This window comes from Macrotis lagotis, chromosome 4, assembly GCF_037893015.1.
Source record: "Macrotis lagotis isolate mMagLag1 chromosome 4, bilby.v1.9.chrom.fasta, whole genome shotgun sequence".
NCBI lineage: Eukaryota > Metazoa > Chordata > Mammalia > Peramelemorphia > Peramelidae > Macrotis > Macrotis lagotis.
Window position 1 is genome coordinate 30,539,966 of NC_133661.1, and position 18,369 is coordinate 30,558,334.

Below are 18,369 nucleotides of genomic sequence, written 5' to 3' on the forward strand. Positions count from 1 at the left end.
GCAGCGGCGGCGGCGGCCGGCAGTCCTTGGCTCGGGCTGCGGGGCTCCGGCTCCGGCTCCGGCTGCGGCTGCGGGGCTGCGGGGCTGCGGGGCTGCGGGCTGCGGGCTGCGGGGCTGCGGGCTGCGGGGCTGCGGGGCTGCGGGCTGCGGGGCTGCGGGCTGCGGCTGCGGCTGCGGGCTGCGGGCTGCGGCTGCGGGCTGCGGCTGCCTCGGGCCGGGGCCGGCGACATGGCTCGGCCGGTGCAGCTGGCCCCGGGCTCGCTGGCGCTGGTGCTGTGCCGGCAGGAGCGGGCGGCCCGGCCGGGCCCCGCGGCGGCGGCGGCGGAGGACGGGGGCTCCGAGGGCCGCGGGGGGCCCGGGGAGCCCGGGGGCCGCGCGCTCTTCCGGGCCTTCCGGCGGGCCAACGCGCGCTGCTTCTGGAACGCGCGGCTGGCACGCGCCGCCTCGCGGCTGGCCTTCCAGGGCTGGCTGCGGCGCGGGGTGCTGCTGGTGCACGGGCCCCCCGCCAGCCTCCAGGCGCTGCGCGACGCCTGGCTGCGCCGGGCCCTGCGCCCCCCGAGGGGCTTCCGCATCCGCGCGCTGGGTGAGTCTGCGCGGGGCCCGGGCCAGGGGAGGTTCGGGGGAGAGGGGGCCCGGCGCTCCGGCGCCAGGAGACTGGGGGGTCTCCCGCCCGAGAAGGCCGGGGCCTCCCGTGGGCCAGGGTCTGCCACCCCAGCACAGGGGGGTCTCCCGTGGGCCAGGGTCTGCCACCCCAGCACAGGGGGGTCTCCCGTGGGCCAGGGTCTCCCGTGGGCCAGGGTCTGCCACCCCAGCACAGGGGGGTCTCCCGTGGGCCAGGGTCTCCCGTGGGCCAGGGTCTGCCACCCCAGCACAGGGGGGTCTCCCGTGGGCCAGGGTCTCCCGCCCGAGAAGGCCGGGGTCTGCCGTGGGCCAGGGTCTGCCACCCCAGCACAGGGGGGTCTCCCGTGGGCCAGGGTCTGCCACCCCAGCACAGGGGGGTCTCCCGTGGGCCAGGGTCTGCCACCCCAGAAGGCCGGGGTCTCCCGTGGGCCAGGGTCTGCCACCCCAGAAGGCCGGGCTCTCCCACCCTCCTTGTCCCCAGGAAGCCAAGGCTCCTGGCTTGGGCTCCGGGCTTCTCCACCCATCATGGGGAAGGGGATGGGGGGGGTCGGTCTCCTCTGTCAAACGAAGGGGTTGGACTAAGACATTGCCCAATCTGTCCTCAGATCTTTGGGATGGCTCAAAAAACCATGGTAGGGATACCTGTTGTTTTCCCATCCCCCTCATTTCTGACGCTACCCCTCACACCACTAGGGAGCCGTCCCTTGGAACAAAGATTCCAAAAGAAAGAGGGGGAAAACACCAGACTTAGGGAGCCTGACAATAGATGAAGTGTTCAGCAGCCCCCCCCCCCCCCCAGGCCCCCTGCCCCTTCATCCCCCCTTCAAGGGAGGATGGGAGAAAGCTCCATTTTCTCAATTCTTCTCAAGGCCAAGTTTGCTCATTATTATAATACTGAAAAGCATTCTTTTTTCTTCCCAGCATGTATTTTTGGTCATTGATAGTTTTTTTATGTTATGTATACCAATCACTCCCACTTCTCTCTCTCTCTTTTTTAAGGTTTTTGCAAGGCAAATAGGGTTAAAGTGGCTTGACCAAGGCCACACAGCTAGGTCATTATTAAGCGTCTAGGTACTCCTGACTCCAGGGCCAGGGCTTTATCCATTGTGCCACCTAGCTGCCCCTCCACTTCTCTTAAAATAAAACATTAAATATAATAATACATCAACCTCTAAAAGTACACAGTATTTCACAACTGTAACAGCCCTCCCCTGTTTTTTTACTTTATTTTATTTTATTTAGGTTTTTTTTTTCTTGCAAGGCAATGGGGTTAAGTGGCTTGCCCAAGGCCACACAGCTAGGTAATTATTAAGTGTCTGAGGCCGGATTTGAACCCAGGTCCTCCTGACTCCAGAGCCAGTGCTTTATCCACTACACCACCTAGCAGCCCCTACCCTGTTTTTTTGTGTTTTTTTTTAAATGAACAAAAGTCAATTTTCTCTTCATTTCCACCTCTACCCACTGGAAAAAGGAAAAAAAAGCTTTTCAGGTGTCAGATATGCACAATTAAGCAAAACATAAATCTCCAATGATCTACACAAAACTATAGAAACTGCCCCCAAGACCATCACCTCTCTGAAATGGAGAGTATTGCCACCATCACCTCTGAGAACTCTTCAGATTACTGAGCATAGGAATGTGGAGCTTGCCCATCTTGGCCTTCCTACTGACCTGGGTTCTGGTTCATTCTCTGGAAATCCTATAAGGTGAAGGCATCCCCTTCCAGAGTTCTGGCAACCTCCCTTGGGGTCTCAGAACATTCCCTGATAGAATTGCTGCATTCCCCGTGTCCATCTGTTTATCCTCCAACTCACTCTCAGACTGTCTACTTCCTGGCCGCTATCTTTTTTTACAATTTACAGGTTTCTGCCACAGCCTTCCTAAGATTCTCCATTTCCCTTCAAGGGATCGGAATTTAGATTTTTCAGAGATCTGTTGCCATCTGGTATTCCCAGTTCTTGCTTTCTGCCTCCGATCACCTCGTCTCTATTTGTTTGTACATGTGTTCTCTCCCCTTCCTTCAGAACTCCTTGAAGGCAGGATCCCCTTCCTCTCTATCATTCCCAGTGCTGAGGGCAGATGCTTAAGAAATGTGTTGGCTTGACTTGGATAGTTAGACTTGGAGCCCTGTTCCAAACTAGACTGGTCCCAAACTAACTAAGAGTTCTTTGGAGCCAAAGGCTTGTGAGTGAAGCCCCCGACTGTTTTAATTTGGGACTGAATTAGCTGACAAACCCCAGGACTTGGACCGACCCCGGCAAATTGGGGAACCTGGGGTGGTTATGCTTAAAGCTGGTAATGCTCAGCAAAGAATCTGAAGTAGCTGCCTTCCTGACAGCTTGTCAGCTAAATAAACAGGGGAAGGAGCTCCCAGATTACCAGCCCCTGACTTCAAACCCAGCAGGCATTTTTCCTTCTTTTTTTTTCTTTCTTTAAAGAAAGCTGTCAATTAGATTTTTTCCTTGGAGTTTATTTGTGCTGTGTTAGAAAATGAAAAGCAGTTTCTTCTTCCCCTTGAGTCCCCTTTCCAAAGCATCACTCTTTACTCGTGCAAAATATATTTGGACTGGATTTCCAGGTAAAACCCTGCCTTTGGTCCTATGGTTGGACAGTCACAGACCGCAGAATGTCAGAGCCAGAAGGGCCTAATGCAAGAAGGAGCCTTAGTCCCCACAGAGTCAGAGCTGGGAAAAACCTCAGGACATAGCGTATCAGAGCTGGGAGGCCCTTCAGAGATCACATCTAGTCAAACCTTCTCCTTTTCCAGAGGTATGGGCTGACACTGGGGGAGCTGCCAACTCTCCTGAGTCTCCTTCGGTGAAGGAGCCCAGATCTTTGGCTCTCCCCTGTCCAGGGTTCTTCTTCCTTGAGCTCCCTGTTAAAACAGCAAGTTTTTCCTGTTAATTCTTGGGTGCTTTATACTGTATCTGCTTGTGCAAAATATCTTTGTACTGGATTCTCAAGCAAAATCCTGACTTTGGTCAGGGCAGCTAGTGCAGTGGATAGAGCACTGGCCTTGGAGTCAGAAGGATGAGAGTTCAAATCCAGCCTCAGACATTTGACTTTTACTAGTTGTGTGACCAAGTCACTCAACCCTGATTGCCTCCCATCCTGGGCCATCTTCAGTCCTGATTCATATCTGGCCACTGGATCCAGTTGGCTTTGGAGTAGAAAGTGAGGCTAGTGACTTGGCACAATCCCCCCCCCCCCCCTTCACTCAAATTCATATGCTTGTCATGGCATCACCTCTTTGATGTCATAGACCTCTTTGAAAATGAAGGACATCATCATCATCATCATTTGCCCCCAGCTGCACCCCAAGCTCCTCATTTCTCCCTGGGACTCATCTGCCAATCCAAAATAAAAACAATCAGGAGCTTCACCCATAAGTCTTTGGTTCTAGAACTCTGGAGCTAGTTTGGTATCAGTTCAGCACCTTGAGGTATCCCAAGTCTATATACCTTCAAGTACAATCCATATGTGACTATAGTTAATTTGAAGGCAGGTGCTTAACAAATCATCAGCTGAGCCACTTCTGGGTTTGAAGGCAGGGTGGTGCATTGGGAACAGTCTATGGACCTGTATTCGAGTAGCAACTCCCTTTCAACTTTTGGATATGCCTTTTCTTCTCTGCCCTGTGGAGGACTGGGGACAGATTATAAGGCAACTGCCTCCCACCTCTAAATGTGATGCTGTGATTTCCTAATACAGAAAAGTCTCACTCCCTTTTCTACACTTTCCCTAAACAGTTTCCCTATTCCAGAACTTCTACTGTGAAAGAACTGCCTGGGACCACTAAGGCACAGTGCCAGTAGGTGACAGAGGTTTACCTTCTCTACTAGGCTACACTGGCTCTTAAAGCCCTGGATCATGATTCTTATTAATGTGTCTTTAAAGATTCTCTCTTCAAGCTAGGCAGGTATTGGAACAGGATAGGAGAGAAGGGAGGGAAAGAGGGTCCTGTTATTTTGCAATTGTCCCACATCTCATCAGGTCCACAGCCATGCTCCCCACCCATATACGTCTTCCCTACTTCCCAATCCTTTACTCACTGGTCTGTTACTCTTTCTGGTTTGAATTAGCAATCCTGGGGCTGGTGCTTCCAGTATTAAATGGAGAATGCAGATTGCACCAATGGGGCAGAGACTGGGCTGAGATAATGGAGACATGGGTAAATCACAGACAATTATGATGACACGACATAAGGTACCAGTTAGGCAGTGGTAGTTTTCAGTCTCTTGGCTCCATTGGCTGACATCTGGCTTCTAAACCCCAAGCCCCAAAGTCCAGCTCTGATCCTCTTATTCCTTTGCTCAGAAATAGCAGAAACAGTGATAATAATTGGCATTTATATGTGTATTTAGAGCTTTTTAAGGATTGTGCAGCCCTTTACAGCTATGATCGCATTCCAGCCTTGTATAGATAGAATAGTGACAGTGTGATTGTTCTCATTTTGCAGAAGAGGGATCAGGGACTCAGACAAACAAAAGGACTTGCTATTGGTCACCCAGCTAGAAATACCCAAAACTGGTGCAAACCCAGATGTCATCTAATAGAATTCTACCCCTTGAGGTAGATGAAATGTCTTCCTCTAATGGAAACCACCCTGTAAGCACTCAGTATTATGTCTATTGTATAGTAAGAGACATATTGATGTAGTGGAAAGAGGAAAGGAAAGGAAAGGGAGTTGGATGATTTGGGCTCAAATCTCATCACTGCCATTTAATAATTTTGTGATAAAAAAATAAAATAGGTAGTGCTGAAGTCAGTGGTGCTGTGTTCAAATCTGGCCTCAGATACTAGCTATGTGACCTTGGGCAAATCACTTAACCCCACTGCCTCACAAAAACCCCAAAACAAATTAATAACAACTTTGTGATCTCTGAGTAAGTCAGTTCCCTTCTCTGAGTTTCACTTTTCACATCTGTAAAAATGGAAATGGTTATACTGATGCCATCTAACTCATAGGGTAGTTGAGAGGCATTGGAAGAGAGTGGATGGGAGTCCAAGTCCAAAAGGTCTGGGTTCAAATCCTTCCATCAATACTTTTTAGCTTTATGACCTTGGGCAAGTCACAGAACTTCTGCCTGGGTCTTCATTTCATTATCTGTAAAAAGAAGGAATTAAAGATAATGTCTTTTAAGGTCCTTTCCAGCTCTAAATCTATCCTCTCTTTGGTTTTTATTGATAAACTTAAAACACAGTAGGAATATAGGGCCTTCCCATACCCACCTGAGAAAAGGAAGAACAGGGAAGATAGAATAACTTGGTCAAGGTCATACAACGGATGAAGGAACAGTGATGGTATAAGGAACAGGCAAGATAATGTAGATAAAGCACTGTGCAAACCTGAAAGAGTTATCTAAAATAGAGACAGGATTCAAGCGTCTTTGAGAAGGAAGAGAACATTAGCAGCTGTAGAGTTCAGAAGGCTTCCCAGAGGAGACAGCACTCAAAGGGAGCTTGGAGGAAAGATAAGGATCTGGGGGGTGGTGGTAGTGGATGGTGAATCTGAGATGCATACGGGAGAACTAAGCCAGGACTCCAACCAAGGTGGGGCAATGGCGAGGCTCTGGAGTCATCAGATCTGGGTTCAAATCCCAACTCTTGCTTCTCACTTGGGTGATGTGGGCAACTCACTTAACTTCTCCAGGCCCCATTTTCCCCCTCTGTAAAATGAGGGGGTTGGACTATGGCAGGATCATGCTGATGGTTCACATCCTTGTCTAGGGAGGCATAGGAGGGAGATGTTTCCCCACCTCAGGCCAGAGTGGACAGGAGACCAGATCAGAGGCTTGGGAAGAGCTGGAAGCCATGGATCCCAGATTAGGGATCAGGTCAGGGTGTAGAGGAAAAGGAGGATGCCATGTGTTTTCTCTTCCCTCCTGTGAAGTGCTGATTCCCTTCTCACAAGAGGAAAACTACTTTTAATTTCCTCCCTGCTATAGCGCCTCCTTCTGTATCCTTCCTTGCTCTCCTTGTTCTTGTTCTTGTTTTCTGCAAAGTGGAAGAAAGAAGGCAGGAAGAGAGGAAGGAAAGAAGGAGGGAAGGAAGGGGGAAAGAAAGGAAGGAGGGAGGAAAGGAAAAAAGGAGGGAAGGAAAGAAGAAAGAAGGAGGGGAAAGAAGGAAGGAGGGAAGGAAGGAAGAAAGGAAGGGAGGGAGGAAGGAAAGGGAAAAAAAATGAAAGCTAATGCACCAGTACTGAAAGAGGAAGGAAAAAAACCACCCTGGATATTATATGTACTTGCTGTTGTTGCTGTCTCTTAATTTCATTGCTTTGGCTGTTAATCTAAGGTTGATTTAACCAGGCATAGAAGACTTTGCATGCTAGAGGGCATTAATAGTCAACCCAGGCTGTGAGGGAAGAAGAAAAGGTCACCCTTCTCAAGCCCTCAGTGTTAAAACAAAACAAAAACCGCAACTCCTCCCAAACCCCTCAACATTAAATTCTTACTGATACCCTTAGTTTTTTATGTCTTTCATTTCCCAATCTCTGTTTCACCCTCTCCTTCCCAAACAGCCACCTTTACAGCAAAGAATTTTTAAAGTAAGATTCTTTGAGAGAGAGAGAGAGAGAGAGAGAGAGAGAGAGTGTGTGTGTGTGTGTGTGTGTGTGTGTGTGTGTGTGTGTGTGTGTGTGTGTGTGTGTGTGTGTGTGTGTGTGTGTGTATGTGTGGTAGTTCAGCAACATTAACCCACCCAGCAAAACTGTCCTACAGCATTTCCCCCCTTCCATATCCCCCACCTTAGTAAAGAAGAGAGGACCCTGCTTTTTCTCATCTCTTCTCTGGGGCCAACCTTGATCTATATAATTTCAAAGCATTCACTTTCTATTGTTTTGTGGTTCTTTCCAATTAGACCATTGTCATTGTTTTCTAGGTTCTGCCCATTTTATCTTTGGTTTATGTTAATTCACTTGGGTCTCAGTCAACAAATATTCATTAAGCCTCCCCATGTTTTTATGTATTTATATGCATCATTTTGATGGCAAAATAATCATCCTATTCTACTCATGAAACATCTTTAGTCATTTCCCAAATGACAGACATCTACTTGGTTTCCAATTCTTTGTTGCTATGTATATTTTGTTGCATATGGTGCCTTTCTTTTTGTCATTGATATCTTTGGGGTCTATGCCCAAATGGGATCTTTAAGTCAAAGGACACTGATATTTTTAGTCACTTTAAAAAGAATAATTTGCAGTTCTATCAACAATGCACCAGGAGACCTGTATCTCCATAACCTCTCTTTGCTTTTTAATTAATTTTGTTAGAGCCCTGCTACCACCTCCCTACAGTTGTGTCTGAGATATGCTGTTTGTGGTCATTGTTCCTAATTTCCTGATATAGATTCATCCTCCCTAGTTTTTTGGTGCTCTCTGAACCTGAGACCTCAGGAAACCTTCAGCCCAGCCAATGCTGTCCTAAAACTGGCAGCTGTCTTTACAGTATGGCAGGCTACTCCTCCTGGGGAACCCAGAGTCTCTGAACTGGTTGTTCTTTTTTTAAATTAAATTAGATTTATATTTATTTTATTTATTTAAGGCATTTGGTTAAGAGTTACTTGCCCAAGGTTACACAGCTAGACAATTATTAAGTATCAGAGGCTGGATTTGAACTCGGGTCCTCCTGACCAGTGCCAGTGCTCTCTCCACTGTGCCACCTAACTGCCCCCTGTTCATGGATGTTTAGAAATGGAAAGGACCTTCATTTTTATGGGAGGCAGAGTGAAAGCCTGAGTTAGAAGGGACCTTAGAGAGGAAAGTGTGCTCCCTATTTGGAGAAGGGAAGGACATTTCCCAAGGTCACACAAGCAGGAAGTGGCAGAGGCAGGACTGGAGTGAAGATCTGACTTCAAACCAAGTTCTCTTTGCTGCCTCCCAGCACCTCGGAGACAACAAAGCCTGGCGCTCTTGCTAGGGTCTTCCTTACTGCTGCTATCTTTCTGTTTCTCCACTCATCGCCTGCTTCCCCTGTCCCTTCTCCCAGCTTCTAGGATGGATGGAGTCAGCGGTCCAGGGGACCCATGCAAGACCTGTCTTCTTCCCCTTTATGGTTCAGAAACTGATGGGCAGACAGTCCTGGTGGAGGTCTTGACCAGGGCCACAGAAAGAGTGGATGATGGACCTCTGTCTCTCTCTCTCTCTTAGATCTTCTAGTTTCTCTCCAAGCTTAACCCACACCTGACTGGATCCCTTCATGTGATCACCTTGTCTTTATTTTAAATATACTTCATAGAAAGCTCCTTGAGGGTAGGGACAGTTTCCTGTATCCCAGTGGCTAGCACTGTGCTCTTCACTTAGTAGGCACAAACCAAATGCTTTTTGTTTGATTTACTAAAAGATAGGAGCCGACAATTCAGGACTCCTTAAGTAGACACTCTCAGCAGTGTCAGACTCAGAGCTGCAGCCTTGTTCCAGGGTGTAAACTTGCCATTTCCAGAATTGAGATTCCCCCAAGTGATTTTATTTTTCCCCTTCCTAATTTCCTCCACTTTGGTGGTAGCCGACCATCAGTTTCCCCTAGAAGAAGGGGACAAGCTGGAGCTTTGGACCCAAGAGGAATGTTCCCATGCTCTTTTCTGTTCCAGTCCCCAGAGTGGATTTGTTTTCATTCACCACCCAAAGGGGTGAGTTTCAGGATCTAGCGGGAGACAGCTGCGCCCTCTGGTATGTATGCACTCTTTGTTTGCAGTCAGGAGGCAAAAGATGGGGAATGGATCATAACCAGTCTTTGGGAATCTGATGCCAGAATAAAAGGAGACTGTCTGTGTTTGTGAACTGTGGGCTTGACCTCTGTGTCCAAGTGGGGGAAGGGCTGCCTTTACCTGCTGGTATTTTTGTGTCTTTCCCTGGATCAGAGAGAGAGGATGGAGCCCATCATGGAACCAGAAGGCTTCTCAATAGGCTGGGAGGGACCCTGAGATTTTAGAAAGGGTAAATGAGCCAAGATCTGGGGGGTCCAGGGTGAGCAAATCCTAGATCGGGGTGAAGAGGGGATTGGTTAGAAAGTTCCCATTCTCTTTGGATGCTTGGTAAGGGCTTTGGTGCCAGAGAGGGGGATGGAGATGAACTTAGCCAGAGGGATGTTCATTCAGTAAGAGACTCAGTCATCTGGGGAGCTCAAGCTTCACCTCTTTAGGATGGATAGAAATCTTTGGGACAAAGTTTCATTCCCTGTAACTCTTTATGTTACTCTTTGCCCTTTTCAAGTAACCCTTGGAGATGGTCTGGAGTTTGTGGTGATCAGAGGTCAGAAGTGTCAGAGGGATGCAGTGCTAAACAATGTAATGATTTATGATTGGGGCTAAAGAAGGGAGAAAAGGTGTAGGAGATTGGAGTCCCAAGTTTTGCTTCGTTTGAAACCTGGATTTGTTACTTCCTTATGGGAGGCAGCATGGAGGGCAATGGTTTGAAATCAGCCTCCCAACTTTACAAATAAATGATCTCATTCATTCTCAAAACCTCTCCAGATAGGGATTGCTGTTATTATCCTCATTTATACTTGAGGAATCTGAAGTCACACAACTGGAAAAATTTTGAGGTTGGATTTGAATTCTGGTCTTCCCAACTCCAAGCCCAGCACACCATCTTTAGCACAAGCTTCTTCAAAGAGCTCCAGACTCTCTTCTCACAACTACACTAGTCATATTCCCATGTTACAGATGAGGAAACTGAAGCTCAGAGAGACAAAGTAATCTGCCCAGCATCATAAAGCTGCTAAGTAGCAGGAGATATGATTTGAAGCCAGATCTTCTGATTCTAGAAAGGTCTCCAGAAAGCCCTGGATCCAAAGTAGAAAGAGTTGACTCTGGAGTCAAAGGACCTGGGTTTCAATTCTACCTTTGTTGGTGACCATCTGTATAGCCTTCGAGAAGTCACTTGAATTTCCCCAGGCCCCAATATTTCATCTCTAAAATGGGGAGGTTGGCCTGGTCTCAAACTCTAGATTTATAAACTTTTAATTCTTTGTGCATTGGACCTGTTCCAAGAAGGAGCTGGGAACCTTCTTCCCACCCCCTCCTAGCTGACCTGGTCAGCAGAGGCTAAAGTCAGATCTTTTGCCTATCAGAATGGTTCCCATTTTTGAAGTATGTTAAGTTTACAAAGCATTCTAGGAAGAGGAAAGGTTAATGGTGACAATGTGCAGAACAGTTACTCAGGGAAAACACATAAAAACAGCCAGTTGGCCAAACAAGTTTGTTTCCCTGTCCTCCCCCGAAATTTATAGCAAGTTGTCTTCCCACCCCGGGTCTTTGTCTTCCAGTCTCCCGTCGCTTCATAAAAATGTCGGAGGCACCTGGAGAGCTCATGTATACCATTCCCTTCAACGGCCTTGATTGGTCTTTAAGGCCATATGTTCCCATGTGTTTGAGGGGAAAATGGGTTTTTCATTAAATCTGGAATTAGCCTCTTTTTTCCCCAAGGTCTAATTCTGGAAGAAGGATATCCTTTTCCCCTTGGTCCAGAGGTGATGTAATGGAGCACAGCCCTAGCCCACTCGGAAGTAGCATTGAGTTTGGATTCATATTTAGATTTTGGATTCATATTTCAGATCTATTCTTTGACCTTGGATCAGTCATTTCCTCTCTGAGCCTCAGGATGAATATCTGTATTGATCTAGATGACTTTTAAAAGGATCTCAATCCTAGTCTAAACTCTATCCTGCCTTTGTCTCTGCTTCTTCGTGATTTGCTGATCTGGTGGCTGCCTTTCCTTCTAGGCAGGTGACGTGGTTTCCTGCTATGTGAAATGATTGCAGCACTGTAGTATGTCCCCCACCTGCCTCCCAAACTTGAAGGGACTTCATTCTTTGGATCTCCTCCATGGTGGGTGCTCCTTCTTTAGTATAGATGGATCTTCTTGTTCTGGGCAGTCTTTGTCTAGGACTTTCCATAAATGTTCTAGATGGGTTTTATCCAAAGCCTTAGAACCCTGTCTTCTGTGCATGAATAAAAATGGTAAGACTGCCCTCATCAAAGACAAATTTCTTTATTTCTGGGTGCCTCCTATCAATTTCCCAAATGGAAGATTGGCACAATTTTCTTCTTATCAAGTGTAGCATAAGTTTGACCTTTAGGATTGGGACACAATACATGTATGCCATCCCACTGGCTTTAAAATTTTTTTTTTTGCTTTATTTTTAACTTAACAATCATCAATAGATGGAAACATTTCAGTATACAGAGAACAAAAAATGGGACTGTATATGAAACTGAATTTCACTTGTAGTTTTTTAAGTGTATTTTAATTTAATAAGGTAGCACCAAAATTGCTCTTTTTAGACCCTTTTGAATGTTTTTTGCTTCCTTTTCCAGTCTTAAATGTTTTGTTGATCTTTTAATTCAGCCTCTTAACTTCTGTATTTTCTTTCCCTTTTCTTCCTCTCTTCCTCTCCTTTCTTCACTCCTCTTTTTTTCTCCCTCCTTTCCTTCCTTCCTTCATCCCTCCTTCTCTTCAAGGAGCTTATAATATAATAGAAGATGACAATATACAAAAAGAAGCTGAAAAGGAGGCAAGGGGAGCCGCCAAGAGGTACAGGGGCATGATATTTGTGGAATCAAAACCAAGTAAAGCTCCTGATGAGAAATGAATTTAGCTGTAAAAGTCTGGGGTCTCATAAAGGGAATCCTGGGGAGGAGTTCTTTGCTCTGCCCTCCAGCCCTCCAGTTGGAAGGGAGAGACAACTGAGGATGCTAAGGAGGTACTGAGTGACCAAGCAGAATCACTCTCCAAGATGATATCTCAGATAATGAGCTTATCCTGAGGAAGATGTGAGCTTCATGGAATAGAAATCAAACAGAGCAGCTGATGGGAAATCAAGCCTTCCCTGAGCATTTCCCACTGGAAAAATCACTTTTTCCCACTTGGGGCTCAGGAAACAGTTTTTCCTGTGTTCTGTATTATTCTTCATGCATGAATTCATTTTTTAGGGGTTTTTTGAGTTTAGTGCCTAACATAGAGTGTTTGACTTATGTATGATCACATTCTCCTAGCTCCTGTTACAGATGTCTTAACATTATGGTACTTTCTGGCTGTCCCTTCCGGACTTGAACCCTTCCTTATAACAAAGAAACACAGTTAAGCAAAATCAGCTGATGCAATGACCACACCTGACAAGGTAGGAACATTCTACTCCTTCTCATCATTGTCCAAGCTCTCTGCCAGGTGGATGGAAGTATATTTTATTGTCTCATCTCTGGACCATGATTGCCTTTGTTTAGTTTCCATTTATGTGGTTGTAATCATTGTATATATTCTGGTTCTGCTCACTTTCCTCTGCATCAGTCCATACAATTCTTCCCAGGCTTCTCCAGTTTTTCCTCATCTTCATTTCCCCCTGGCCAGGAATATTTCATTATATACTTGGTATAGTCATTCTCCTATTAATGAGCTCTTTTTGACCTACACAAAAAATGTGGCTTCAAGTATTTTCCCAGAAGATTTTTTCCAAATAGAATATAGAAGGTTAACACTGACAAAGGGGAGAATCACAGAGAACATTTAGTTACAGATTATTAATGTTATTAAAATGTTATTTCCATTAATATCTTTAGTTTTTGTCATTAGTCAACTTGAACTTCTTGTTGTTGAGTTGTTTTTCAGTCATTTCCAACTCTTTGTGATCCCATTGAGGGTTTTCTTGACAGAGATTCTGAAGTGGCTTATCATTTCCTTCTCTAACTCATTTTATAGATGAAGAACTGAGGCAAACAGGTTTAAGTGACTTGCCCAGGGACACACATCTGGTCAGCGTCTAAAGGTCAGATTTGAGCTCAGGAAGATGAATCTTTCTGACTCCAGACCAGGCACTCTTATCTACTGTGCCACTCTGCCAACTTGGACAGCCCATCATGATGTGATGAAAGTCCCCTCTCCCAAACCCCCACCGGATCTGTTTAGGTCTCAGAGGAACAGACTTTGTAAGTGATTATTTTTTCCTACTTTACATAGCAAAACCATTCCATGTAACAAAGATTTTAAAAGAAAAAAGGGGAAAATACTCCAGCAAAACCAATCAACGCATCAACCATGTCTGATGGGGCTATAGATAACTAGCCCCCCACCTTTTCCAAGAAGGGAGAGAGTTGTATTTTTTTTAATTCCATTCTGAGGCAAATCTTTTCATTATAGTCATTTAATCATCTTTTCACATGAGAAAACATGCCAGAGTGGAAGTGACATGCCTATGATCACACCACTCATTAAAGGCAGACAGAGCTGGTAGCAGGGTCTTCTGACTTCTCCACTCAGAGTTCTTACCTCATTTTCCCAGCATCCTTGCCTGGCCTTGGCTTGTCCTCAGCAGCCACGCACACTGCCTCTCACACTCCCAGTGTGGTTATTTGATCACCATCAGACCAATACTGTTGGACCCCAAGGCAGCGGAAATAACAAAAACAGCTGCTCCATGTAGGGGCCCCTCCTCTCCCTCCCTGCCTTGGGCTCCCCTCTTCCCCACCCAGGAGATTTCCTGGCCCACATCTTTTTCTGTTTTTCTTCTAGCTGCCAGATGTTACCTCTTACCTTGCTCAGCTCCACGGCAGCCGAGAGGTTGAGTCTGCCACAGGGTTAGGGATCCCATCCAAAATCCGGTGAATGTATCCACAGATCTCTTTGTTATTAGACCAGCCGAGCCCAGGATCATGTCTGTGTAGTAAATGAGGGTCTGATAACTGTCTGTGGTGAAGCGTGGAGCACATCAAATTAGGAAGAAATGATTTTCCCATCTGAGTCTGGCTGTATGGCTGCCAGGGATGATGGATACTGTGCTGGAAGGGTTGCTCCTTCCCAAGGCCCTCTCTTAATAATAGTTTTCATTTTGATAGTTCTTTAAGGTTTACAAAGTGCTTTCCTTGTGGTAATGCCAGGAAGTAGGTCATGCCAGAATTATTGTAGGACCATCCATCTAGAATTAGAAGAACCTTGGAGGTCATTTAATCCAGCCCCTTCATCTTGTAGATGAGATAGCCAAGGCTCATTGCCCCAGGCCATACTGCAACTCTCAGGTAGGTTCTGAACCCAGGTACTCTGGCTACAGAACCTGCTCTCTTCATTTGGTACCATGCTACCTTTCTCATTTTACTATGCAGAAACTGAAACTGTGAGAGGTTAATGACTTGCCCAAGGATTCTACACCACTCAGTAGTAAAGCTGGAATACATAGAATTAAAGTCTCATGGACTGTGAAAACGAGAACAGACCTCAGAGGTCATCTATTCTAATTCTCTTATTTTCCAGAACAAGAGATTGAGACCCCAGGAGATCTCAAAGCCATCTTTATTTCTGTTATACCAAGGCAAGTCTCTGATTGAGAACTCCCTAATGATTGAGAAGTGGCTTCCTTTCCTGGCATCATTAATAGCCTTTTCCACAGTCTTCAGGGCTCTAGGCAGATTGAAGTTCTGAGACAAGGATACTGCATTTTTCATTTCCTTGGGTGTGGCCATGGTGGAATTATAATCAATGTGTCAGCTGTAGCCAGTTGGGAAGTCATCCATCCTCATGGTAAGCAGCCTTGGAGCTACTTCTTACACTCTCCACTGGAGTTCCTGACCTCGATCTCAATAGGCTTTTGTCTGTTCACACAAGGAAGTATGGATCATATGGCCCAGAATCACAGGATTTCAGAGTAGGACAGGGTGGCATCAGGTTCGAATGAAGCTCCCAAGGTTAGTCCCTGCTATGACATATCTACTGAGTCATTATCTGATCTTTACTTATAGGTCATTAAGGAGATGAGTCCCACTACTTCCAGAGGCAAAAGTACCAGTTTTAGATGGTCCTAGTGCATTTCCCCCCAAGAACAAGCCTAAATGGACCTCTTGAGACCTCCACTTAGTGCTCCTAGTTTTGCCTTCTAGGGTCTAAGAGAATAAAGGGCTCTTCTACAGGAGAGCCCTTTAGCAACTTGACCACAGCCCTTGGGTTCTCCCTGAATCATTTATTCTGGATCACTCACCCACTTATAACAAGTGTCTCCCTGTTCCCTGAGGTCAGAGGCTAGAGAGGAGAGGAATGGGGAAGAATGGAGCTCATGATTCCTCAACACCCTCCCCCTGTCATTCTCCATCTCAGGGCCCTTAATTATGTATTAATGTGTGCTGCTGGTTGAAGTTGGGCCTCTCTAGTCTTCCAGATTCTCTTATTAGACTGGAAATTTCCTGAGGCTAGACACCCTTGTCTATGTGTTACTCCATGTCTCAAGCCCCGAGTTCAATGCTCAGTCCTATGGTCAAAGGATAAGAGATACAGAACTGAAAGGGACCTTCAGGGTCACTGGGATCATTTCCTTCATTTGATAGAAGAGAAGATGTTGGCCTGGAAAGTTCAGTGACTTACCCAAGGCCACTGAGGCAGTAAGTTGTATCTCAGGTCCCTTGGCTCCAATCTATTTCTCTTCCACTACAGTTCCAAAAATATGCTGGATTAGATTAGTTTAAAAAACTTGGGTTCTAGACTTGACTCAGCTACTCTCTGGTTTTGATCCCAGAGACAAGTCTTAGCGTTGGAAAGGCCTTTGGAGGTTGTCATCTAATCCAGTTCCCTATTACAGCTGAAGAAACTGAGACCCAGACAGGCCAGGAACTGGCTCAAAGTTATTAACCTTTTTCAGTCCTCTGGCAACTCTGACTATGCCTTTCTTCCATCCACTCCCTTTGCCCTCCCATGACTCCATGAAGGTCAGTTGACTGCTCAGATCCTAGGCACTCTTCCAAATGAAGTCAGTTTACCACCATGTGCCAGTCCCTCCCAGGAGGACTGGAGGAGGATGATCATTATATCCTAATAGACATTTAATACTCTGTCTCAAGGAGAGGTCAAGGCAAAGGAAGACTGAGCAACTGGGATCACTGATAAATTTGGGGAAAAACTGTTTTGGTAGAATGATCAAGTCAGAAGATGGATTATAAGAGGGTCTGATCTTACACATAAACTTCATGAATTGATTGTATTTATGGATAGTGTGTCTTTGTGATACCTCAAAACAGCAGTTTATTTTAGGAGAAGAAACAATTCCTTATGACTACTTTTTCCTTGTATCTTTATGAGTATCAAACCACTAGAGAGGGGGAGGAGAGAAAGTAGAAGCACCTGTGTAGAAAGCCCTTCCAAGAGTTTGGTGGTGGTGTTTGTCCTTTGCTCTGGAAGAGGACCATGACATTGGGAAGATGATGCCATGACAGGCAAGTGAGTTGGTTTTAAGTGAGGGGGGAGTTGTGCAAAATGCCCAGCCTCATTTTTCTCCTCCAGAGCATCTGGATCCAGTGGCCAGATATAAAGCGGGATGACTGGAGAGGGCCCCCACAAAGGGGCAGAAGAGATGGAAGACAATATTCAGTGGGTGAGGGTCTTTTGGGGATGAAGGAGGTATGGACAGTTTTGTAGGCAGTAGATAAAGGCAGGGAGAGATCTGGAAGTAAGTGATGGAGTGTGGATGAGCAATCATTTGGAGGGAACAGGAAGGAATGCAATGACTTGGGCAAGTAGAGGAGGGAGCCTTGGTGAGGAGTAAGGCCACTTCATCAGGTGAGACCGGGAACAAGGTGGAGAGAGTGGCTGAAGGCATCTAGGTGATGTGAGATAGAGTACTGGGGAGAAGAGTGCATGTGACCATAGTCTTTCCTGTAAAATAAGAGGTAAAGTCCTCAGCTGAGAGGGTAGGGAGAGGAGAGTCATGGGAGGGTTGAGAAGGGTTGAAAAGGTTTGGAAGAGCTACTTCCAGGATTGGGAGAGTGAGACCCTTATTTCCTTTTTCTGGGCCTCTTTGTGCTCAGCCAAATGAAGGGGTTGATTCTGGAAAATAATTTTTGAAATTAGACTAGAAAAGTATCTTTAGACCTAGTAATGCCACCAATGGGTCTAAAACCCATAAAAGTCAAAGAAAGGAAAGATGGAAGAAAAAAGAGAGAGAAAAAGGAAGGGAGAAACAAAGGAAGGAAGGGAGAGAGAAAAGAAAAGAAAAACAATGATAGAAAGGAGGAAGGGGGCAGCTAAGTTGCTCAGTGAATAGAGCACTGACACTGAAGTTAGGAGGACCTGAGTTCAAATCCGGGCTTAGACACTTAATTACCTAGCTGTGTGACCTTGGGCAAGTCACTTAACCCCATTGCCTTAAATAAAATTTTAAAAAAAGAAAGAAAGGAAGGAGGAAGGAAGGAAGGTGGACTTTGAAGGTCTCTTCCAGTTCTAAACATTGACTCTTATGATCTAGTAACAGTCAAGTTTCATTCCTCTTTCCGGGAAGGTAAGAGGTTCTTCATATCATTCCAAGATTCCCTCTTCATGAAGCCATTTTTTTCTGTCCAGGCAGGATGGAGTTCTTGAGCCTTTGCCCCTAGACTCGAGTGCTGTGGGTGTCAGTGAGTTTACAAGCCTGTTTTCATAGTTGGATTTGTGTTTGATAAAGGTTGGTGCCCTTTGCCCTTCAGATTGGCATCTCTAGTGGAGGCAGCCAGGCCTAGGCTCCCCTAGGCTATGGGAGCTCCCACCTTGCCCTCTGCAGGGTGTGTAATAGGTGCCCATTAGTTGTCACATTGTAATCTCAAGTCTTGGGGAGGTGCCCCAGATCAGGGCCAGAGGGCTCCATCACTAGCTTTGATCTTGGGCAGGTTTTTGTTACTGTTGTTGGTTTTTACCTCTCTAGGTCCTATTCCCTTCATCTGTAAAATGGGAATAGTCATCCCACCCTGCTTCTCTGACCTCTCCCTCCCCACCTCACTCCCTAATTCTCTGGAGTTTATGAGACT

General features: G+C 46.2%; 1 protein-coding gene across 1 annotated transcript in view; it reads left to right on the forward strand.

The window, feature by feature from the left end:
* Window positions 1-228: 228 nt before the first annotated feature.
* The window catches only part of STOX1 (storkhead box 1), a 63,384-nt gene continuing 45,243 nt past the window's right edge, over window positions 229-18,369 (forward strand). Inside the window, exon 1 of the mRNA XM_074232409.1 lies at window positions 229-583. Within this exon, the coding sequence (XP_074088510.1) occupies window positions 229-583 (355 nt within the window). The remainder of the gene's footprint in view (window positions 584-18,369) is intronic.